The sequence below is a fragment of the Pelobates fuscus genome, chromosome 9 (assembly GCF_036172605.1).
Source record: "Pelobates fuscus isolate aPelFus1 chromosome 9, aPelFus1.pri, whole genome shotgun sequence".
In the NCBI taxonomy this organism is placed as follows: Eukaryota; Metazoa; Chordata; class Amphibia; order Anura; family Pelobatidae; genus Pelobates; species Pelobates fuscus.
In genome coordinates this window covers 26,153,636-26,178,966 of record NC_086325.1, presented here as the reverse complement: position 1 = coordinate 26,178,966, position 25,331 = coordinate 26,153,636, and the positions used below count along the sequence as shown (strand labels likewise).

The window sequence follows — 25,331 nt, the reverse complement described above, 5'->3', positions numbered from 1 at the left end:
GAGCATGTCTTGATGCAAGTCTGGGATAAGGAGTTTAAACAGCCCCTGTATGTATGCGTGCAGATCTGCTGTGCTGACCGTTTCTGCAATCCCTCTCAAGCGCAGGTTATTTCGTCTGGATCTATCTTCCATGTCTGCCAGCTTGTTCTCATATGCCACCATTGTGTCTTGCATTTCGTTCATTTCAGCCCGCATGGCATTATAAGCTTCAGCATGGTCCGCCATCTTGTCTTCCAATGACGACGTGCGTGTGCCCAGATCATGGATTTCAGACTTGATTTCATTAAGTGATGTGTGGAGGGTAAGTTGTAACTTTTGGTACATATCGTCCAGCATTTTTTGGATCATGCTTTGAGTTGCGGGCCCATCCGCTGTTGTTTGTCCCTGCAGTACAGAGGTTTCATCTTGGGCGCCATCTTGGGACTCCTCCGGTCTCACTGGCAATTTCCTCTGGGCATTCCGAGTGGCAAAAAAATCACTTTTGTCGCTCCTTTCAGTCTGTCTGCGACCCTTGGACTGTGACATCGTCGTGGGTACAGTTTTTTCCGCCTTTTAGGTGCTCGTTCCGCTAAATTTAGGCCGTGGTAGCACGGAGCTACACCAACATGCGACCGCTGCGCTTGAGCTCCAGGCCACGCCCCGGGGCAATTTATGTTTTGACGTTAATCCCCTATGAGCGCATTTTCTTTTGTTTTATAGGCTTAGGTATATCCTATTTTGTCTAAAGTTGTATTGAGGATTGAGAGGAATCCTTTTGCTATACCTATACCTAACAAAAAGGAAGTAATTACTTTATTTACTTTATATACTGCACCTGGGTGTTCTAAAACCTGTATTTTTGTACCTAATGACAGGGCACTGAAGAATAATTTCAGCACCATGATCAAAGGACAGCTCCTCTGTTTCACAGAATGTTGCTGATGAGTTTATGAAGACTTGCAGTATTCTGTGTCAATCACAGAGAGCTGCAGGGTTTAACCACTAATTTAATGTCTATTCAGAGCTGACGGGCGCAATGTAGTTTCCATAGAGAACTGTACTGTTCCGTTTAAGGTTTATGTGAGCTGCAGGGTTCAATGTAACATAGACAAAGAACTTTATGGTTCAGTTTTAAATCAATTGAAAGCATTATGTAAAAGCCACTGAAACACGCAAGATTTATTGTTAGGTCAATTAAGAACTGCAGGATTCATTGTAATGGCTTCGAAAAGCTGCTGGGTTAAGTGTTGGCCTATGGAGATCAACATTTTTCATCTGCACTCTGCAGGAATTCACAGCTGCTGAGTCCCAGACAATTCTGGCTGAAGATTCCCTCATGAAGTCAATTGTGAATGTTCAGAACATCAGTGAAGTGGCCATGCTGTATTTGCAGATAGGAGATCTATGCATGTTCAGAAGATCTGCTATGGTTTTTCAGATGTTCCTCCATAGAATATATGAAAATATGAACATGCAAAAGCTTTATCCATCATACATATAATGCTCGGGATTAGCTGTTCAGTGGGATTACATGTTACTTGACCCAGCATAGCACATTTATGAGAAATTAACTTTGAAAACCCTTGTGATTTCAAGAAAAGCTTCTTTTGGAGACATCCAATTTCTGTTAATGTTCATTTTACAAATTCCCCACATTACAAGCTTTTTACTTTAAATGTATACTTCTTGGATGTGTGTTAGTGAAAAGTATTTTAGGGTTTTATATTCCCTGACAATCATAGTGCCCTGCACCCTAGGCTGGTCAATACCAGTCTTCTCCTATAAAATGTTCTGTTCAATGCATTGGGACGGTCTCTGTTTGTATTCCTAGCACTACAGTGTCATATAATGCTCCTGTCCCTTGTGGCCACCCCTCCTCCCCGCAGCACTGAGAGGATTAAAACCCTTTTGTCACTTACCTGATTCCCTCGGCGCTGAGTCAAGTTCCACCTCTGCTCCTACTCCCCCGACGTAGCCTGCAGGGGGGCACCTAATACGCATGCGTGGCGAGTGCCGCAATCGCATTAGGACATTCCCATAGGAAAACATTTATTCCATGCTTTTCTGGGGGTTTTTAGTTGATGCTGGATGTCCCCATGCAGAGCGTAAGAATGTCTAGCGTCATTTACCCTGAAGTCCCTCTAGTGGCTGTCTGGTAGTAATTATTGCAGTTTTTTAAAAACTGCAATAATTACAGCTGGAGGATTAAGGGGACAGGGGCACTGCACCCAGACCACTTCAAGGAGATAAAGTGGTCTGGGTTCCTATAGTGTCCCTTCAATATTCAGAGGTTGAATGAAAGAGACTCAAAAAACAAATCCTGAACGCAAATTTTTTCACCAAGTAAAGTACATTTTGGACACTTAACAAGGACACTTATACATTTATACAAGTAGAGGATACTCAATTTACATTATTAATATTGTGTTATCAACTTTCTGTTTCTTAATACTATGCCCCTTTTGAGCATAATACTTTAGAAACTTTTCATACTGTGTGAAAGACCACCAATATTGTATGGATGATCTTTCCAACACTCTGCCAGCAACAAAAATGGCAGACGGGACTCTGAAGGAGGAAATAAATCTCCATTTGTGTTAGGCGACTTTTGGTTGCCTAACTTTGATCGCTATACATGAGGACATCCAGCGTCATGTAAAACATGATTTCCTATGTGCATTACGCGTCCCCCACCGACTGACGTCAGCAGGGACGGAGGCGGAGTTTGAACCAGAGCCAAGGGACATTTGCCCTGGATTCAGGTAAGTGACAAAATGGGGTTTTAACCCCTTCTGCACCGTGGAGGGGGTCACTATAGGGAGCTATTGGTTTTCCTGGCACTGCAGTTATCCATTAAGCATTTGTCTGTAAGTCAATTTATTAGGGTGATCAATATCACTAATTGCATTTTCGCTTTTTTTGCTTTTTACATTGTGTCACCCTTGCTTGTATCTGCACATAGGGGTTTAGCATCTAAATGGTTTTTATTTGTACACACAGTCATTTGCACTTTTTTGAATAATTTTTATGCTATTGAGATAAATGTATTAATTGATTTCTAGATTAGTTTTACTTACTACATAAATAGTTTATAGTGTATTTAAAGGCATAGCACACCTTCATTTAACATGTATTTTAAACACTTAATCTATGGATAATGACCTCCAAGAGTCTTTTGACTAATAGCTGCTATATAACTCATATCAACAGCCACTATAACTCATGCCTACTGATACAGTGACCTGCAGATCCTTATATTGTGACTGTGTATCCCTGTGGCTCTGTAATCATTTCTATACAAACTATTGTAACAAACATGTGATTCTGCAAGAGCTGCCTAGAAGAGCCTTTTACCCTCACAGCTGACTGGTAGCTATTTGTCATGTGATCTACATTGCACTCCGAAAAGACTTCTGGGATTTGTAGTCTTATCTTGCTTAGAAAACGTGACACCTTAGAGTAAATTAACTACACCTCCCAGAATTCCTTGGTACAGACTGACTTCGCTCTACAATTGCAGCAGAACCCAAATATTGCTCAGTTATTGCTGTCTCCCTGCAAATGGTGAACATTTGCCCAGGTAGGACCTTACATCCTACTCTGTATATTCACTATACAATGTCTTAGTGCCCACAGCAGTGCCTAGTGTTTATAAAGACTTAAATGTGTGCTTACAATAAATGTTTGATTATAATGTATATCATTTTTATATCAGTCATGTGAAGTCCATCATCTAATCAGTGCTTTCAGTGTGAATGTCTTGTAAATAAAGGTTCATAATGCATAGATAAGATAAGAAATCTACTTGCCCCACTGCTCTGTGATATCTCCATGCAGCTTATTTTGGCTTCATGGTAATTGATTGTTTGTAAATAGAGAGAACACATTTTGAACCCTTTGTTTTATTGGCATGTGTTAGTAATTTTGCTACCAACTTGCAGCCAGGGCTTCAACTTGACCTCTTTTAAAGGGGCACTGTCATCGCCCCCTGAAAAATTAGTATTTCATAAATATAGAATCTCTATGAAATACTCATTTTGACTGTGTTGGAATTTCACTGAAATAATAACCCAGTCAAAAGATATTCTGAAGCAAAGTAGGTACTAGTTTCTTCTCTGTATATTTCCTCCGTCTGTCTTTTTTTTTACTCTGGGCACTGATACAGAGTCAATCCTGATAGCCGTCACCAATTGGCTCTGTCCTCCAAAGACCTCAATGCTGTACGCTTGTGCATGCGCCAGAGTACAGCAGTGACAATGGCTCCTGATGCTGAAGTGCCAGGAGCTGTAGAGGATATGAGGGAGGAAGATGAGGGCCCATACGAGGGATAAGTTCAGGTACGTAAATCTCACCTTTACCTCCCCCCTCGGTCACCAGACCCCTAGCAGTGATGTCAACATATGGGTCTTTGTGAATTCGGCAAAGTCCCCACACAGTTACAGTGTTGCTTTAACCTGATATATTTTATTGTATAACGTAGGAGTACATTATAGTTCTTGCGGTCCTAGATCATGTATTCTATATCAGTGACCTTTTTAACCCCTTAAGGACCAAACTTCTGGAATAAAAGGGAGTCATGACATGTCATGTGTCCTTAAGGGGTTAAACATGAATGGTACACTCCAAACTCAAAAACCACCAAGCCTGTTGTAGTACTTATGGTGCCAGGAGTGATGAGGCACAATGCCACTGTACGTAGTCAACCATTTAGTACAGTTTGACAACTTACCTGAGCGCTCTCAGACAATATTTTGAAAGGGAAACCGTCACTTATTTGTATACAGCAACCACATCTCACCTTTTGCAAAAGGTTTGTTCTGCCGAATTGTGTTGACATCATTGTTGCCCTTGAGGATAAGTCCTTCTAATTACTTAAACAAACAAACAAACCACCTACCCTACCACTTCCTAGCAATAGAGATATCCACCTATTGGCTTAGCTTCCAATGTAGGCATGAGTGCCGGGCTCTAATACATGCTAGTGCTGATTGCCAATGATTTCAAAGGTTTCTCCCAAGTGAGTGGAGAACAAATAGCAGTGGGTCTATTGGCTTAAAAAAGAGATGGGAATCCCTGATTGCTATTGGCACACAGATACATATAAGATAAGGGTACAAATGGGCCCAGTATATAACCAGAGGAATAGGTTGATAATAGGCCGCTAATAAATTAATCTGTATTATTCTCCACATCTTGACCTGAAACGATTGTATGTCTTGATTTCCTAGGTTTACAAATCAAGCTGTTGCTATGATGAATAAGAAGAAGCAAGACACGATTGAGAGATTCCTGAATCACACTTTGGAGATTATCTATATGCTAACTGGGGAGGTGAGACCTGGCTGCACTCACTGGGCTGCATTTCACCACACTCTAATCTGGGCACACGTGTGGCCCGAGAGCTATGAGTTGATGAGTGAATCTGAATATATAACAGATATATACATCGTATTAAATATTTCATTAAAAATCCATAAATAAAGCTAAGACCTAGTATTATTAATCCCTTATTTTACCACCCCTTAGATGTCAGAAACATGGGCGTAGGAACCGGGGGGGATGAGGAAGCATCCCCCCCAGCAAATCATGCGGGGGGACAGGTTATTGGGAAATCCCCCCCAGCTCCGCCGGCCCCCATCATGCTGCAGCCGCCCGAGCGCTCTGTAGAGAGCCTCAGGAGGCTGCAGCTTTGCCCGGGCTGGTGCGTCCATGAGGGTGCACCGCCCGGGCGCAGCCAGAGTAGAGGGGCTGACAGGAGGGAAACACTCAGCGCTCCCTCCTGTCACTCCCTCACTGTAGCGTGGCCGAGCCCTGTATGGTCCGCGGGTACAGGGAGCATCTGTCTCCTGTACCCGGCCGGACTAACAGGAAGTGAACACTGAGTGTGCACTTCCTGTTAGTCCGGCCGGGTACAGGAATCAAAAGCTCCCTGTACCCGCGGACCATACAGGACTGGAGTTAGTTAACATGGCAGAAAAATAATTGGAAAGGGTTAGGGGGGCTACTAATAAGGATAGGGGGAGAGGGGTAGGTAGAAGAATAATAAGGATAGGGGGAGAGGGGTAGGTAGAAAAATAATTGGAAGGGTTTAGGGGGGCAACTAATATGGATGGGAGGAGGGGGGAGGTAGAAAAATTATTGGAAGGGGTTAGGGGAGTACTAATATGAATGGAAGGGGTAGGGTGGGTTCTAATATGCATGGAAGGGGTTAGGGGGTACTAATATGCATGGAAGGGGATAGGGGGGTACTAATATGCATGGAAGGGGTAGGGGGTTAATATGCGTGGAAAGGGTAGGTGGGCTTCTTTTGTGCATGGAAGGGGTAGCGGTGGTTCTAATATTCATGGGAACGGTAGGGGTGGTTCTAATCAGGAGGATCCCGGAGCTGTATCCGGGTAAGTAAAACCCCTTCCCTGTAGTGACCCTTTAATGTTATTATTTAATCATTTATATAGCGACTGCATATTCCGTAGCGCTGTACAATGGGATAAACAACTCCTAGTTTACGGAATAAGAATATACCCGGTGAGTAAAAATGCTTTCCCCCCAAGATTTTTTTGGGTTCCTACGCCCATGGTCAGAAATGTTAGCAGCAGTAATCAGTAGACCTCCAGGACGGTGCTGGTGACTGTGTTATAGTTAGACTGAAATCGTGTTTAGTGAGATATATTTAGGTGTGTGGATCGGTGTTGTACCTTAGAAACACCCAGGTCAAAGCTTTAATCTTCATCACTCTCTAATGCTGAGCCTGGAGGTTGGCAGAAGTGAGATCCAATAGCAGCCATGGGGTCTGTGTGCTGACGCTTGGAATGAAGGGACATTGTGTAGTTCATATGTCCAAGTTAGTGATCAAGACGTTGATAGGCTTGTTCAAAGAGTACTACAGACTTTGGGCTTGCTACCAGTGATGTCTGTAACTTTTACTAAACACCCATTACTCGCTAATCGATAATGTTAGTGGGTGTTGGCTGATTCCAGTGCACAAAATCATCATAGAATATGTAATCCTTTACAACATACATAAGGAACTGCACTCCCATCCCATCAATCTGAGCCAGGGTGCTTAACTAAACCAGAACCAAGCACCAGGTTCCAATGGCAATGGTGTAGAATACAAAAAATGTACAGGCACTCCTAGGTTCAGAGCAGGCAATTTTATTGGAACACACAGCAACGCTTGACAAAGACCATAAAGGTCGAAACGTTGCTGTGTGTTCCAATAAAATTGACTGCTCTGAACCTAGGAGTGCCTGAACCTTTTTTGTATTCTACACCATTAGAATATGTAATGCCAGCTGTTACCAGCTAGTTATTGGTTTCCAACAATGACACTAAATTGTATTGGCCACTTCTATCTCAAACTTAAAACATGCTTCATAGAAACATAGAAACATAGAATCTGACGGCAGATAAGAACCATTCGGCCCATCTAGTCTGCCCAGTTTTCTGAATACTTTCATTAGTCCCAGGCCTTATCTTATAGTTAGGATAGCCTTATGCCTATCCCACGCATGCTTAAACTCCTTTACTGTGTTAACCTCTACCACTTCAGCTGGAAGGCTATTCCATGCATCCACTACCCTCTCAGTAAAGTAATACTTCCTGATATTATTTTTAAACCTTTGTCCCTCTAATTTAAGACTATGTCCTCTTGTTGTGGTCGTTTTTCTTCTTTTAAATATAGTCTCCTCCTTTACTGTGTTGATTCCCTTTATGTATTTAAATGTTTCTATCATATCCCCCCTGTCTCGTCTTTCCACCAAGCTATACATGTTAAGATCCTTTAACCTTTCCTGGTAAGTTTTATCCTGCAATCCATGAACCAGTTTAGTAGCCCTTCTTTGAACTCTCTCTAAGGTATCAATATCCTTCAGAAGATATGGTCTCCAGTACTGTGTACAGTACTCCAAGTGAGGTCTCACCAGTGTTCTGTACAATGGCATGAGCACTTCCCTTTTTCTACTGCTAATACCTCTCCCTATACAACCAAGCATTCTGCTAGCATTTCCTGCTGCTCTATTACATTGTCTGCCTACCTTTAAGTCATCAGAAATAATCACCCCTAAATCCCTTTCCTTAGATGTTGAGGTTAGGACTCTATCAAATATTCTGTACTCTGTCCTTGGGTTTTTATGTCCAAGATGCATTATCTTGCACTTATCCACATTAAATGTCAGTTGCCACAACTCTGACCATTTTTCTAGTTTACCTAAATCATTAGCCATTTGGCTTATCCCTCCTGGAACATCAACCCTGTTACACATCTTAGTATCATCAGCAAAAAGACATACCTTACCATCAAGACCTTCTGCAATATCACTAATAAAAAATATTAAAGAGAATGGGTCCAAGTACAGATCCCTGAGGTACCCCACTGGTGACAAGCCCAAGCTTCGAATATACTCCATTGACTACAACCCTCTGTTGCCTGTCACTCAGCCACTGCCTTACCCATTCAACAATATTGGAATCCAAACTTAAAGATTGCAATTTATTGATAAGCCTTCTATGTGCAACAGTGTCAAAAGCCTTACTGAAATCCTGGTGGAAAAAGACAAAAACAAGTTAAAAACTTTAAAAACTGCCAAGCTCCCTATACATCAGATAGATGGGCTCTCACACAAACATCCAATCTTCTTTTTATTGACCACAAAATAGCCAATAAAATCTCAGCATTACTTTTAAATTATTTTAACAACTTCACATTGTATGAAACGAGTGGACACCAGTTAACATTGTAACAAGCAGATCACATCCTTGCCATAGAGTGATATAGCCGAATGACCCATATGTTCATTGTTCTGAGGTCTGACCTATATTTTCCTCTCATTGTGCAGGAATATGTCATTGTGAAGAAAAAATCCCCCCAGAGAGAGGTGAGCCATGCTGGACACTGTAACTTTATATCCACTGCAGAATACAATGTCGTTTTTATCAGGATAGTTTAGTGATTGAGTCCATGTCTTCTATAATGTGACCTTTTCTTCTCTGTGAGTGCATCGTATAAATGAGACCTGTCATGGGACACTGAACTGAACTCTGTTTTAGGTGCCTATAAAATGTGGGGACGTCTCTGTCTATTTCTCCATGGAGGAATGGGATTACATAGAAGAACACAAGGATCTTTATGTGGACGTGATGATGGACAACCACCAGTCATTGGGTTACCCGGCAATACCTTCACCCCAGAGCCCAGGTGATATTATGGGAGATGGGAACAAAAGCTAGTTAGTCTAGATAGGTGATAGAAACTGATACCATATCTCCAGCTTCTCAGCAAGACTGTCCAGGTTATGGCGTTGTTCTCTTGACATGGTAGGTGACCAAAAGCTTTATTTGGTTAATAGCTGGGATAAGAAATGGTGATCAGTTATCTAATTGTAAGAGGTCTTTACTTGTCAGCAGTTGATGTGAATAAGGTAAATGTAAGTAGTAACGTGATGAATGTCATTATACCATTAGAACATTCTAAAGCTAGAATGCATTCATCCTTAAAGCAAGAACCTACTGGCTATTTCAAGAATGTACATAATACTTATAATGCGACCTTTTCTCAGCCGATGACCTATAATAATACTCCGAGTAATCCATGGGGTCTTGCTCAGATATTAAACTCCTCCAAAAACCAAGCTCTTGATTCCACCTGGTTTTTGCTGTCTTGCTTCAGCTTGGTGTTCCAAAACACTCCGTCCATGGTCATGTCTTTTTAGCTGCCTCATGTCTTACTTCAGTATTCCTGTTAAGATGCTAAAGTTGTAGTTATCTGCCATTTTTCCACGGCCTTCAACTTGGCTATCAGCCGTTTAAGTCTCTTTGGGGGTTGTGGTATCGTTAGTCGTATTTTGCAATGTAATCTTGATCAAATGTTTATAAAGCCTTGGTCTCAATACCGTACTTGTTTTGCTTTGATAACCTTTTATAAACTTTGGCCAGTATTGCATGTGTGCCTCAACACAATTACAATCCAAAAATATCTTCACTGTATTATGCTGGTAATGCCCTCAACGTTATAAATAGTTATAAGCTTAAAACCTTATTTTTAGTCATTTTGATGAATCACATGATCTTGAGATTGGTTTTGCCAATTACAATATAATTCCAAGATTTTACTAGTAACATGACGTAAAGTCATGATTTTATTAAAGACACGGAGGCGAGTATTATGCATATCTCTTTCTTTATTTCCTCAGCAGCAAAGATAGAGGAATATAAATATTAGCAAAAAATGAAAGAAAAAACTGTACAGGCATAACAGGTAGCCAATCACATAACAGAGGAAGTAGCTATATAAGTCCTGTGTCTCCCACAATCCCCCTCTTTCTTGCGAAACCGAAGACCAGGTAAGATAAACGATGTCCCACTTGATCCAAACAGGAAACGGGAAACAAAACGATAACTTCAAGCTAAAAAAGATAGAGAAATATGGTAATTTCCAAACTCAAAACTGTAGACTTACCAAACATAACCGTGAGGAATTCTACATGAAACAGGATTCTGAAATAGAGAAAATATATAAGATTAGAAACCAATATAAAACTGTCAAATCATCTAAGCATGATAAAAGTACACGATACAAAAACATGATCTCAATACAGACCTAATTGACAACGTACCTGTATAGCATCGAAGCATCTCTAATCCCAAATCCACACCGGGAGGGTGGGAGGGAATAATACTCGCCTCCGTGTCTTTAATAAAATCATGACTTTACGTCATGTTACTAGTAAAATCTGGGTATTTTATTAAAGACACGGAGGCTCCTATTATGCAAGTTCAAAGCTGTGCTATCACTTGAGATGCGACGTGTTCAATTGGTCTGAAATAGAAGTCTCTGAAGGTCGATTCTCGGGACCAGTCCGCTGCGCGCATGATGTCTTCCAGACGGCAACCAACTGTGGATGCCTTCGAGGCCATAGCACCTCGTACAGAATGAGGCGTAAAGACAGACGTGTCTATACCCGCAAGGGATAAAAGCCAACGAATCCAACGCGCTAGCGTCGGTGTCGACACTGGGCGATGAGGAGCCTTAAACGAAATGAATAGGGGATGGCGGTCAGATGAACGCAACGGTCGCGTAGCCTCTAGATAGGCCTTCAAACAATCCACCGGACAGAGTGCCGGACATAACGAGAATCTAGGATATACGAAGGATTTGGACGCCGACTTAGTTCTCCTAGATATGTTGAAAGTAACGCCTTCAGGAGTAAACACAAAGGCACCCCAATCAAGAGCCCTAACATCGGAGACTCTCTTACAAGAGACCAGGCAAAACAGCATAACCATCTTGGAGGATAGTTGTTTAAGAGTCAAGTCCTGGTTAGGGTACCACTCCGACAGAAACCGCAACATAACGTTGACGTCCCAAAATGCCGAAAACCGCGACCTAGGTGGACGGACGAAGCGAATACCCTTGAGAAGACGGCATACAAAAGGATGTTTGCCGACGGGTAAACCTTCCAAACCTCCGTGACCGGCAGATATGGCCGAGCGAAAAACATTGATAGTCCTGTACGCCTTGCCTGAGTCGAACAGGGCTGTGAGAAACCCCAGGATCAAATGGAGAGGGGCAGATACGGGATCCACTGCCCGTTCCACGCACCAATCAGACCAAGACTTCCATGCAGCTCGGTAAGCTGATCGCGTGCCCGGAGCCCAGGCGTTATCGAGGAGCAAGAGAGTTGACTGTGGAACGTCAGGGACAAGCCAGCGTCCCCTGAAAGGAACCATGCTACTAGGGGCAACTGGTGCTGGAGCACCAATTCGTGCGAGTTCCCATCCGGATCCAGAAGGAGGTTCTGGAAGTTCGGCAACAGACGAGGGAAGTCTATGGACAACTCCATCAAACGAGGGAACCACGGACGGGATCTCCACAGAGGGGTGATCAGAGCTAGACAACAGTCGTGACGGACCAGCTTCGAGATCGTACGAGCGATCATGTTGAATGGAGGAAAGGCATACAGGTGGCCCGGAGGCCATTCGTGAAGAAAGGCATCCGTCGCCACAGCCGCCGGGTCCGGTCTCCAACTGTAGAACTTCGGCAACTGAGTGTTCAGTCGAGAGGCGAACAGGTCCATCTCGAACCGTCCCCACAGCCTGGTTAGGCCTTGGAAGACCGAGGCGTGCAATCGCCAGTCTCCCGAGTCTCTTAAATGCCTGGAGTTCCAATCCGCACCGGAATTGTCCAGACCCGGAATATGTTCCGCCGTCACCGAGACGTTGTTGAGAAGGCAGAATTGCCAAAAGTCTTTCGCCAGTAGAGCCAACATCTTGGACTTGGTGCCTCCCAGGTGATTTATGTATCGGACCGCCGATACGTTGTCCAACTTGAGGAGAACACAACAGTTCGCCCTTCCAGGGGTAAGGCTGCGAATCGCAAAGGCTCCCGCCAGAAGTTCTAGGCAGTTGATGTGTAACGACTTCTCTGCGTCGGACCATCTGCCCCCCGTGGAAATGTCGCCACAACGAGCCCCCCAGCCGTGCAAGCTGGCATCTGATTCTATGATCACGTCCGGAACGGAACCGAAAATCGCCCGTCCGTTCCAGGCTTCCATGTGTGCCAACCACCATACCAGCTCGTCTCTGGATTCCTCGTCCAGACAAATTCGGGATTCGTACGATCGACCCGAACGTAGGTGTGACCCCTTGAGCCGCTGGAGAGCCCGGTAATGCAAAGGGCCTGGGAATATCGCCTGAATGGAGGAGGCCAGCAGACCGATGATCCTTGCCAGCTGCCGGACCGACAAGTCCGAAGCACGAAGAGCTCGACGAAGCTCCTTCTGGATGGCCTTTATCTTGGACTCCGGCAAGTACAGGAACTGCCGTACGGAATCCACCTGGAACCCCAAAAACTCCATAGACTGGGCGGGTTTCAGGACCGACTTGTCCCAGTTGACCAGAAAACCTAGGTTCTGTAAGAGGTTGACCGTCCAGTCTAAATGCAACCTCAGGCGTTTCAACGATTGGGACATGATTAGGATGTCGTCCAGGTAAATAATCAGTCGAACCCCTCGGGTACGGAGGAACGACACCACCGGCTTCATTACCTTGGTGAAACACCAAGGGGCCGAGGAGAGACCGAACGGAAGGCATGTAAAACGCCAACGCCGTCCGTGCCAGGTGAAGTGCAAGTAGTCCCTGGACTCTACTGCTATTGGAACCGTGAAGTACGCATCCTTCAGGTCCAATTTGGCCATCCAATCCGACTGTCTCAGAAGGTCTCTGAGACAATGAATGCCTTCCATCTGGAAATGCTGGTAGCGCAGGAAGGCGTTGAGAGGGCGAAGATTTATCACTGGGCGGACACCGCCCCCTTTCTTGGGTACAAGGAAGAGATTGCTCGTAAAGCCTGGAGTGGCAAACGGCAATTCCTCGATGGCGCCCTTCGAGAACATCTCCGCGACTTCCGCGGAGATCATCGCGTCCTGCTCCTGTGGGAGAGACAATTCCCTGGGGGTATACGTTTGAACAGGCAGGGAGACAAAATCTAGTTGGTAACCCTTTACGCATTGCAGAACCCAAGCATCTGAGGTTATAACTGCCCACTTTGGGGAGAATAAGGCCAGCCTCCCCGCCACCCGAACCTGATCGAGAAGGGAAGAAGGGGTACTCACCATAAGGGCGTCGGCCCGAAGACCCACCACGGAGGTATCTGGAGCCCCAGGATCTCCCTCTAGCCGGGAAGAAGGGAGGCGTTTTCGGATCCTGGAACCCTCGAGAGGGGAAAAAGGAACCTCTGGTGGCACGGAATGAGCCTCGGAAGCCACGGCCGGGTGGACGGTTCCTGCTACGCCCGGCCCCACCGAAAACCTTGGGCGCGAAGACGCGCTTCATATTTGCCTGCGCCTTGTCGATAGCCGTAAAGGTTTTAACATAGGACCCCATGTCCTTCACAAAGGATGTGCCGAACAACATCCCCTCATCGGCTGAGTCAGGCTCCGCTACGGTCATAGCAGCCAGCTTAGGGTCTATTTTCAAAAGAATAGCCTTGCGTCTCTCGGAGGACATAGCCGTGTTGGCATTCCCCACAAGGCAGATAGCTTGCTGGACCCACCCGATGGCCACATCTACATCCAGAACTGAGTCACCATTACGAGCGGCCTCAAGAAGCTCGTACAGCTTAGACAGGGGGCCCAGCGTATCTAGAATTTTATCTTGGCACCCTTTCAGGGAGTGATCAAGACCCTTTTTAGGCTTCCACCCAGACTTATTTAGAAATTGGGCAATTTGAGGGTCAACGTCTGGGGTCTTACAGGCAGCGCCAGGGAGGGAAGGTCGTGGGCATTCGGCACGCAATTTATTGCGGCCTTCCTTGGACAGAGGCGTGCATATTCTCTTAGCCACATACTGGGCGATATGGTCCGGAGGGACCCATTCAGCAGACCGCGGGTGACGCAGGTCGTCCGGGTCAAACAGGGGGTTACCCTGTGGGTCTAAAAGCCCTTTATTATTATCCCCAGCGGGGTCTGGCACTTTTCCTCGGGGGGCGGCAGAGGACCCAGAAGGGGTTACACCCGTAAGGGGTTGATCCTCGCCTGACTCGTCCTCCACATAGGAGTCATATTCCATAATATCGGAATCATCTTCCACACTCCGGTCGGTATCCGACCCATCATCCAGGGCTCTAGCCCGTTTCCACAATCTAGCCTTTTTAGCCCGGCCAGGGGCTCTTGTGCGCGTGGGGTGCGCGCTATCTGCGACCGCCAGAGGCGTGTCAATCATGGCAGGCAAAGCCTGCATCGAGGAGTGGGAGCCGATATGTCGAGACTTTGCCTTCGCCTTACGGGCACCCGGCACAGTATGGGCAGGGGAAGGGGACCCCACACCCAGGGGGTTAGGGGCAGCCATGGAAGGCAAAAACACAGAGTGCAGTGACTGGGTAAAGGAGGATGAGACAGCTCCCATAGCGGAGGCAATAGCCTTTTGAAGGGAGGAAGCCATAGTAGCTTCTAATAAGGCCTGGAGTTCCTGAGAGGCCATAGCACCCTCAGGATTATCTATTGGGAAATCCCCAGAGGGGTCAGTAGGCCCATCCTTACTATCTTGCATAATGAGGCACAATAGAAATAAAAAAAAAAAGGGGCACCAATAGAAGCAAAAAATGAAAACACTAGAAATGGGTTGATTAACCCAGTAGAACAGAAATAAGCTAAACCTGATCATTGGTGTAGCAGGGGGACCCGGAGAAAAGGGACCGACCGCACGGCAGAACAGGGAGATGCGAATGACCGCCCAAAATGGCCGCCGCACGTGTCAGAGTGCGCTCGCGGACCGGCTCCCGGCGGGGGAAGGGGCGCGTGCACCTACCCGCGCGGGCAGCCCGCGAGAGGGGAAACGAGCACACTCAGCCGCGGTCACAGAGAAGGACCACGCGGCTGAGATAGCGCCGAGAAGCGGCAAACAGGGACGGTAGGAGGGGAAAACAGCCCGCGGCGGCGGGCAAAGTCCCAGGGGAAACCCCCAAATACACCAACGATGTAGGTACCAGAAAATATTAACAATGAATAAAAACAACAATAATAATAATCATAAGTATAATCAGAAACATGAATCACAAGTAAACATCACAAAACAAAATGCAATGAGTAGGAGAGCTCAAGTAAAATACTTAGCTGTCTGAGGAAGCAGCAAAGAAAGAGGGGGATTGTGGGAGACACAGGACTTGTATAGCTACTTCCTCTGTTATGTGATTGGCTACCTGTTATGCCTGTACAGTTTTTTCTTTCATTTTTTGATAATATTTATATTCCTCTATCTTTGCTGCTGAGGAAATAAAGAAAGAGATATGCATAATAGGAGCCTCCGTGTCTTTAATAAAATTGCCATTTTTGCAGGCTTTACAATTTAAATTACAGCAATAATGCTAATAAGTGAACTGTATGGCATTGAGATGTCTTATTCCAAATTGACATTTATATGATATGTGCGTTCCTAACAGATGATGATGGTTTTCAGTAATATATCTGTGAATAGTTTGTCTTCATAGGAATTGCAGGTTCCTGTAATGCAGATCCAGAATTAAACTCCCTTAACTTGTCAAAAGAAGAAGTAAGAAGTGAAAAAGATGTTCCAGAGATTCAGATCTTATCAGACATTATTTCAGGTTGGTAAATACAGTAAGCAAATCACCGACTGTAAAGTGCCATTTGCTTTTTTATTTTTAATTTTTTTGTTTCACTAAAAAGTGATTTGGGAAGAATTGACAAGATAACAATTGCAAATAACGGGTAAAATAACTTCTGAAAAAGCCACAACTTTGCTATTTTGTTGTAACTTTTAAAACATCCTATATCTCCACAATCTCCATTTCAGTAAATACTCAACTTCATGTGGATGGTTGGATACACTAGATAACTTGCAGTCGTTATCACAAAGAAAACAAACGACCCCATTCTAATTATCTCAAACACATTTTATAGTAGTAAATGTCTTTTTAATATTATAGCCATACTGAATGTAGAAAATAAATTAAGAGGAAATACCAGGGTCCATTGTGATTTCACATCTCGACCTGGTGGGCTAATGGACTTGGCCTATAGTTTTTTATTCTGTGTACTCTATATTGTTAATTTCACTTGTATTCCCATCATGTATTTGGTTTTGTTTTTTCTGTTGAGCTATTAGCATCTGCCTCTCAGTTACAAAAGAGGATGGATGATGGGAAATGTAGTCTAAATATACTTTAACTTCTGATGGGTGTGGGCATTCAAATTACAAGCTGTATTTAGCTTTATGCTTGGAAGAATATGTACTTCATCCATCTGCGAGAACATTCTTTATTTATTTATTTATTTCTTTATTTATATTTATCTTATTTATTCAATAGAAATTTTACAGAAATTTTACAAGTACATAAAAAACACAATTGCCTATCCCATATAACATCATCAATCCAAATAATTCAATAAATGCATCAACAGGTATAGATATCATATATATATATATATATATATATATATATATATATATATATATATATATATATATATATATATATATATACATACAAAATATCCAATCAAGTTAATACATATCATATAATTATATAGGAAAGTTCAAATATTTGATTTACATATAAACATAAAAAAAAAAAAAATATATAAACATATTTACATAACACAAATTCTGGCCGATTTTTGAAGAGAGAAAAGAACAATCCAGAGATATAGTTAATTAATACTAGAGTATATGGAAGTCCAGGGAGACCATTTTTTTTCCATTTTCCTAGGAAGCGAATTAAAAAAATAACTTGTCTCCATTTTATGTTGAAATTCAATTTGAGCCATAATTTCTATCCAATCAGGAGGTGTAAGGGATTTCCAACATCTAGCGATATTAATTTTAACTGCAAAGAATATATGAGTCAAGAGTCTTCTTAGATTGCTATCCTGTGTAGGAAGACCGATATTAAATAGAAACATTTGTGGACTGATTTCATTTATGTCATAATATATAGATTTTACCAAATCAAACATCTGTAATTTTAGATTGTTTAGTCTAGAACATTCCCACCAAATATGATTATATAGTCCCATCTTCTAATCCACATCTCCAACATATTTTAATATGGGTAGGATCGATCTTATGAAGTCTAACTGGGACTAGATACCATCTATAAATTAATTTAATAGATGTGGGTTTCTATTAATGATACATTATGAATAGATTGTTTTACTAATTGAGTAGCTCTAGTCCATTCTATAAAGTGTAAAGCTTTACCAATATCAATTTCCAATTTATTAAAAGAAGGGATTTGAAGATCCTGATCCATTAAATCGAATAATCTAGAAAATCTAGCAATACTCCTTTTTTTTTTTTTTACTATTAGCAATTTGGAAGGTTATATAATGTTCTTTGCATATTAGTTTAGACATTAAGAAGTTCTTTAATCTTAGATATTTAAATATATCGCTAGTAGGTATGTTATACTTTAATTGTAATTGATTGAATGTAGTCAATTTATGTCCTTCACATAGGTCTGAAATCTTACTTATCCCTAATTGGAACCAGGGTTTAATATCTAAATCTGTCAATATATATCGTAGTACTTCTAATGGGGTATCATAGAATATTCTATCCTTCAAGTTTAGTTTCTTCATAAGTATTTTTGAAGTTATGACCAAATCATTTAAAATATTATTAGAAAAAAGATTTTTCTCCAGTGCAACTGAGTTTAATAGGCCTATCCACACAAGAATGGGCAGTTTATGCCTGGGACTGTTTTCTTGTTCTATCCTGAACCATGGTGAAATATTTTGATCCAAATTCATCCACAATAATAGCTGGGATGCTTTACAGGCTTCATGAATCCTAGATACATCCGGGAAGGCTATACCCCCTTTCGAGTAGCTTCTATGCAGTACTTCAAATGCGATCCTAGGTGGTTTATTAGCCCATATGTAGTTGGAAAATAAACTTTGAAACCGGTTAAGCGTTTCTATCTTAATTCTAAATGGAATTGCCCTGAAAAGATATAAAAGTTTCGGTATCAAGAATGCTTTAACCATATTTGTACTTCCAATCCAGGAGGGTTCTAATCGTTTCCATTTTATAATTTCATGTTGTAAATTTCTAAATAAGTTATCATAATTCGATTGTATCGCACTAGTAGTGTCAAGAGAAATCTTTACTAAACTAAGTGAAACTGTTTAGATATTATGTCTTTTTCAGCATCACTTAACATAAAAGATAGAATTTGAGATTTTTTCATATTAATTTTATAAGTAGAAAAATAACTATATGTGGCTATATCTCCCAACAGATATGCAATTGATACCTGTGGGTCAACTAAAGTGAGGATAATATCATCTGCAAACAAAGTTATTTTCACATCTCTATCTCGCATTTCTACTCCTTTTATATTAATGTTTTGCCTAATCAATGCAGCCAGAGGTTCAATTGACAATATATAAAATAGGGGGGCCAGAGGACAGCCTTGCCTAGTACCATTATTAATTTCGAAGATATCTGAGTCAAAAAAAGGATTACTAATTTTTGCTGAGGAGTTCTTGTTTAGTGTCATAGTCTTACTCCTAAATTGGCCCACCATGCCGAATTGACCCATGACAGAGTCAAGGAATCTCCAATTAACCCTGTCAAAGGCCTTTTCGGCATCGAGGGACATAACCACCGAACCCAATCTATTTTCATTTATTCTATGTATTAAGTTAAAAATCCTACGAGTATTATCAGTAGTACTTCTTCCCTTTACAAAACCCGACTGGTCCACTCCAATCAATTCATTTATAGTATCTTTAAGTCGATTAGACAGTATACTAGAGAAGATTTTTATATCCGTATTAATCAACGAGATCGGTCTATAATTTGTCATTAGAGTAGGGTCCTTGTCGGGCTTTGGAATAGGTATAATTGATGCTATCATCATCTCTTTCGGGAAGGGAGAGTCTATGGATACTTTTGTAAACATTTCTAACAAAATAGAAGAAATAGAATTAAGGAAAGTTTTATAGAATATTTCCGGAAACCCATCCGGGCCAGGCGCTTTATTAGGTTTTAAAGGACCACTCTAGGCACCCAGACCACTTCAGCTTAATGAAGTGGTCTGGGTGCCAGGTCCAGCTAGGGTTAACCCATTTTTTTTTATAAACATAGCAGTTTCAGAGAAACTGCTATGTTTATAAATGGGTTAATCCAGCCCTCAAATCCTCTAGTGGCTGTCTCACTGACAGCCGCTAGAGGCGCTTGCGTGATTCTCACTGTGAAAATCACAGTGAGAGCACGCAAGCGTCCATAGGAAAGCATTGATAATGCAACGCAGCTCTTGCCGCACGTGTGCATTCAGCCGAATGGGAGGAGAGGAGGAGGATCAGAGGAGAAGAGCTCCCCGCCCGGCGCTGGAGAAAGAGGTAAGTTTAACCCCTTCCTCACACCAGAGCCCGGCGGGAGGGGGTCCCTGAGGGTGGGGGCACCCTCAGGGCACTATAGTGCCAGGAAAACGAGTATGTTTTCCTGGCACTATAGTGGTGGTCCTTTAAGTTATTTATTGCCTCAATAATTTCCGCTAATAGAAATGGAGCATTAAGTTTTTCTAAATTTGAAGTTTTTATTCTAGGGAGCTTAAGACTACTTAAAAAGCTGTCTATTTCTAAATCAGTAGCTTTTACTTTATCCAAATTATACAAAGAACTATAGTAATCCACAAATGCCGTAGCAATATCATATGGTGAAATTAGGTGGGAATCTCCTGAAATTATTTTTTTTATAGATTTATCTTTATTATAATTTTTAAGTTTATTTGAAAGGTCTCTATTTATTTTGTTACTATTGTGATACCATCTTTGTTTAAGGAAAGTAAGGTTCTTATTTACCAATTCATATATTTTATCTTTGATAGATAATTTCAATTTATTTATTTCTTCAATGAGTTCTTTAGTTGTTGATTTTTTTATTTAAATATTCTTTCTCAGCCAATTTAATTCTTAATTCTTGAAGAGTATCTCCCTTCTTTCTTTTGAGTTCAGAACCATATTTAATTAATAGACCTCTAATAAAACTTTTCAGAGTACACCACACCATAGGAGCCGAGACTTCTCCATTGTTGTTAATTTTTAGAAAGTTCTCGATTTCCATTGTGATAGATTCCCTAATATGATCGACTTTCAATAAACTTTCATTAAGTCTCCACCTTGTCCTAGGTCTATAACTATCTTTAGATTTAATTTTCAAAAAGATAGGGGCACGATCCTATAACATTATAGAACCAATATTTGCTTTAACAATTAAATCAAGGAAACCTGCTTTTACAAAAAAACATGTCAATACGTGAATATGTCTGGTGGACATGAGAAAAAAAAGTGTAATCCCTCTCTCTCGGATTAAATATCCTCCAACAGTCGTAAAGAAAAATTTTTGCTATAAAATCTGCTAAATTATATGGATAACTATTTAATAAATTGGAGTTTCCTGTTTGTTTGTGGCTTCTATCTTTTCTTGGATCTATAACACTATTGAAATCTTCTCTTATTAATATGTTACCACTAGCTGTCTCATCTAATGTTTCCATAATTTGATCAAGTAATATTTCCGGATTGCGATTTGGGGCATAGATATTTACCAAGGTAAAAATTGTACAATCTATTTTAACCACTAGAAGAACATATCTACCCATTGGATCAGGAGAGGAATGTATAGTTTCAACTACGTGTCCGTTAGAATAATCTAATTCTACTATAATTCCAAGGACTGGGGTTGAGACAATTTAAATCATACCAAAGGGGTTAAAAGGGAAAGCTGAGCATCAAAAAAACAGGGGCAGATTATTTTTTACAAGATATTTAAAATCCGTGTAGAACTGGCAAGCAGCTAAGTTAATTAAATTGTCTATCATCCTTTTAATGAAGATTAATTTAAAGGGAAACTCCAGTGCCAGAAAAACGATCCGTTTTTCTGGCACTGGAGGGTCCCTCTCCCTCCCACCCACCAATCCCCGGTTACTGAAGGGGTGAAAACCCCTTCAGTGACTTACCTGGGACAGCGGCGATGTCCCTCGCCGCTGTCTCCGCCTCCGCGACGCTCCTCCTAGTGATTTACGTCGGCCGGTGGGCGAGACTGATCTCGCTCATCGGCCGAGGAGACCTAATGCGCATGCGCGGAAATTCCGCGCATGCGCATTACGTCTCCCCATAGGAAAGCATTGAAAAATCATTTCAATGCTTTCCTATGGGGTTTTGAGCGACGCTGGAGGTCCTCACACAGCGTGAGGACGTCCAGCGACGCTCTAGCACAGGAAACCTGTGCTAGAACCCAGGAAGTGACCTCTAGTGGCTGTCTAATAGACAGCCACTAGAGGTGGAGTTAACCCTGCAATGTAAATATTGCAGTTTATGAAAAACTGCAATAATTACACTTGCAGGGTTAAGGGTAGTGGGAGTTGGCACCCAGACCACTCCAATGAGCAGAAGTGGTCTGGGTGCCTACAGTGTCCCTTTAACATTAAATAATCATGTTCCTCTACAGTCTTTGTGTTTTACATATCACATTATTAATGATTTTTTTTTTTGTACTGCCATGACCTTGTGTACAGCCTAGGAAACCTCGATTTGTCACGTTTCCAGATATTTCCTGTCTATTTAAGGAAATCTCTCTTATCAAGCTTGCACTGCGCTATGCGTGACGATAAACTGTACTGAGTAGGAGGAACGCTAATTGATATGCAAATACACTCTGACTGTGCGAGTAAAAATAAAATTAACTGCATCTCTATTTTCTTCTGCAGATACAAAGAGTGGTAAAGAAGACGAAAATAGAAGCCATCTTTTTCAATGTAAGAATCGGACTTTTTTTGGTATTTATTTTTCAACATGCCTCTCAAATTAAAAAGAAGAAAAAAAACCTAATTGAGATGTAATAACTACACAGTAATTACTAAAAGCAATCAGAAACTTCACTACATTTTTTTTTACAGGGTTATTCACTAAGCTCTGAATTGTAGTGAATTTAAATCTGAATAGTAAAATTGCAGAGCTGTGATAATCACAAAAACTTTTTCCAGATCATATATATTTGTACTAAAATGTTTCCGTTTTGGTTTTAATTTTCCACAATTCAGAGTTTAGTGAATAAACTAGTGATCATATTAATTTGCAAGAAAAAAAATCAATTAAAAAAAAAAAAATATCTGAATTTGATGACATGGTTGTTAGCATTGCATTATCCATTGCAAACCCGGAAGCGAGTAATTTATAAAGGGAGCCTATAGTTTTAGAAAAAAACGTTGTTAATTCAGAATTATACACTGATCAACCACAACATTAAAACCACTGACAGGTTAGGTAAATAACATTAATTATATTGGTACACTGTCAATGTGTGGGAAATAATAGGCAGTTGGAAGCAGGATAAGTGGGCAAGCGAAAAGATCAGAGTGACTTTGACAAGGCCCAAACAGTGATGGCTAGGTGACTGGGTCAGAGGATATCCAAAACGGCAGTTTTGCTGGGTGTTTCCAGTATGCAGTGGTTAATACTTACCAAAAGTGGTGCAAGGAAGAACATCTGATGAACCAGCGTCAGGGTCATGGGCGCCCAAGGCTTATTGATGCATGTGGAGAGCATAGGCTAGACTATCTGGTTCTGATCATACAGAAGAGCTACTGTAGCTTAAATTACTGAAAAACCCAATGCTGGCTATCATAGAAAGGTGTCAGAACACACGGTGCCTTACAGTTTGCTGCATATGTGACTGCGTAGCCGCAGACAGGTCAGAGTGTCCATGATGACCTATGTCCATCGATGGGGACTGGACCATGGAAAAAGGTTACGTGGTCTGACCATGTTTCCATTTAGATCAGGTGGATGACCGGGTGCGTGTGCGTCATTTACCTGGAGAAGAGATAGCTGCAGGATGCACTGTGGGGAAAAGAGGCAGGGCATTCCCCAGAGGATGAGGCAGTGTTATGCTCTGGGCAATGTTCTGCTGGGTTCTGACATTCATGTGGATGTTACGTTGACACGCACCATCTACCTAGAGATTGCTGAAGATGCCATACACCCAAAAGTGTTCCCTGATCGAAGTGGCCTCTTTCAGTAGGACAATACACCCTGCCACATGAATGGTTTGAGGAACATGACAAAGAGGTCAAGGTGTTGCATTGTTGGCAGATACCAAAGAACACGTTCAGAGATCTTGTGGAGATGACTTACAATATTAGGCAGGTGGTTTTAATGTTGTGGCTGATCGGTATAGGTTCTCTACTATCCATTCCCTTTGGATTTTAAAAATTTAAGTTAAAGAATGATTACTCACCTCGCTTGCAGCTCTGCCTCTGGTGATGTCAGCATCAAAAGAAACGTCAACCAAGATCTCCTCCAATCCATTGCTTCTCATAGTGAAGCAATGGAATGAGGTATGCATGTCTGGCCAAATGCAACTAGAGTTAGATTTAACTCAGAAATGTAAATGTTGCAGTTCCAAAAAACTAAAATGGTAGGGGCACTGCACCCTGACCACTTCATTAAGATGAAATAGTCTGCATGCCTATAGTGTTCCTTTAAACTTGGCTAGGAACTTTTGAGAAGAAAACGTCTATTTAAAATGTAATATTTTTTCCATTCCCTCTCAGATAGACCTATGATCAGGAACACATTAGAGGAATCCCACCAATCAGAATATCTCTCAGATGCAGAAGTCTATACTGTACCAGATTTGTCAAGCAGAATGATCGAAGACCATACGAGTGTAGCTCACAACTTTCAAAGACAAGATTGTGATGAAGACGTGTCTAGGGAATTTCCTTCTCTAGAAGCAAGCAATCTTACATCCACAAGTCTCTCGTTTCAAAGTGAACAAAACCTGAACTGCGTTAACCAGATAATTTTGAACGGCAACCATGATGCATTGTGTTGTCACCGGCATGTAAAGGTAAACTGCTTAGACTACGATTATAGCAGCAAATCTACCTACGAAACTACTCAACCATCACAAATTGATGAAAATCTGCACAGAAATGCTGACTGCGGTAAATACACATATAAGTGTAGCTTTGTTGTTCATCAGAGACAGCACACAGACAGCAAGATTCATCAGTGCGCAGTGTGTGGAAAGTATTTTGCTCACAAAAGCAGCCTTGTAAAACACCACAAAATCCATACAGGCGAAAAGGATCACATATGCAGCGAATGCGGGAAACCATTCGCTCTAAAATACAATCTCGTTCAGCACCTGAGGTCGCACACCGGAGAGAAGCCGTATAAGTGTGCTACATGCGGAAAGTACTTTGCTTACAAGTCTGCCTACAACCAGCATCAGAAAACTCACAATAAGGAAAAGTCTCACGTTTGTTTGGACTGTGGAAGATGCTTTAGTAGGAAATCTAATCTTGTTAGCCACCAGAGTGTTCACGTGCAAGAAACTACATATATAGAAAGCTAATAGGCCAGGCGTTTTACGTACAGTCCGGCACGCAACTTGGGTGAGAGGGATTGTTACAATCCACCCCCCGAGAGGGAGAGTTACGCTTGAAAAGAGTTGTAGTTGAGCAGTTGATTGAAGGGATTGAACGAATAATAGCTGCAATCCCCAAGAAGAAGATTAAATACTTGGGTTTAACCCCTTAAGGACACATGATGGTAATATTCTGTCACGATTCCCTTTTATTCCAGAAGTTGTGTCCTTACGGGTTTGAAATAGCCAAGTAGGGAAAAACAAACGTGGCTGCTAAGGCTCCATCACACACGGATAAGTAAAGGTATTGTATAGGAAGATACTTTTTCTCTTGTCAATTGAAAATGGGAAGTTGAGAATTTTGAAACCGACTTTATCAGCAGGCTAAGTTTCCAACACTGTCTTCTCTGTAACATTTAATATGTAAAATAAAAACTAGCATGGTTGAATTTTTT

General features: G+C 41.8%; 1 protein-coding gene across 1 annotated transcript; it reads left to right on the top strand.

The window, feature by feature from the left end:
* The first annotated feature begins 3,486 nt into the window (after positions 1–3,486).
* LOC134573528 (zinc finger protein 614-like) lies at positions 3,487–25,331 on the top strand. Its single transcript, XM_063433304.1, has 7 exons — positions 3,487–3,559; positions 5,208–5,310; positions 8,817–8,855; positions 9,028–9,175; positions 15,962–16,078; positions 22,211–22,258; positions 24,056–25,331. Exons 2-7 carry the CDS (start codon positions 5,230–5,232, stop codon positions 24,862–24,864), a joined length of 1,242 nt encoding a protein of 413 aa, XP_063289374.1. The 5' UTR covers positions 3,487–3,559; positions 5,208–5,229; the 3' UTR covers positions 24,865–25,331.

Excerpts from the sequence above, each read along its gene's own strand:
- LOC134573528 (XM_063433304.1), top strand. The coding sequence starts at position 5,230 with ATGATGAATAAGAAGAAGCAAGACACGATTGAGAGATTCCTGAATCAC. Across the intron at positions 5,311-8,816 it reads TCTATATGCTAACTGGGGAG|GAATATGTCATTGTGAAGAA; the intron begins GTGAGACCTGGC and ends CTCATTGTGCAG. Across the intron at positions 16,079-22,210 it reads CTTATCAGACATTATTTCAG|ATACAAAGAGTGGTAAAGAA; the intron begins GTTGGTAAATAC and ends TTTCTTCTGCAG.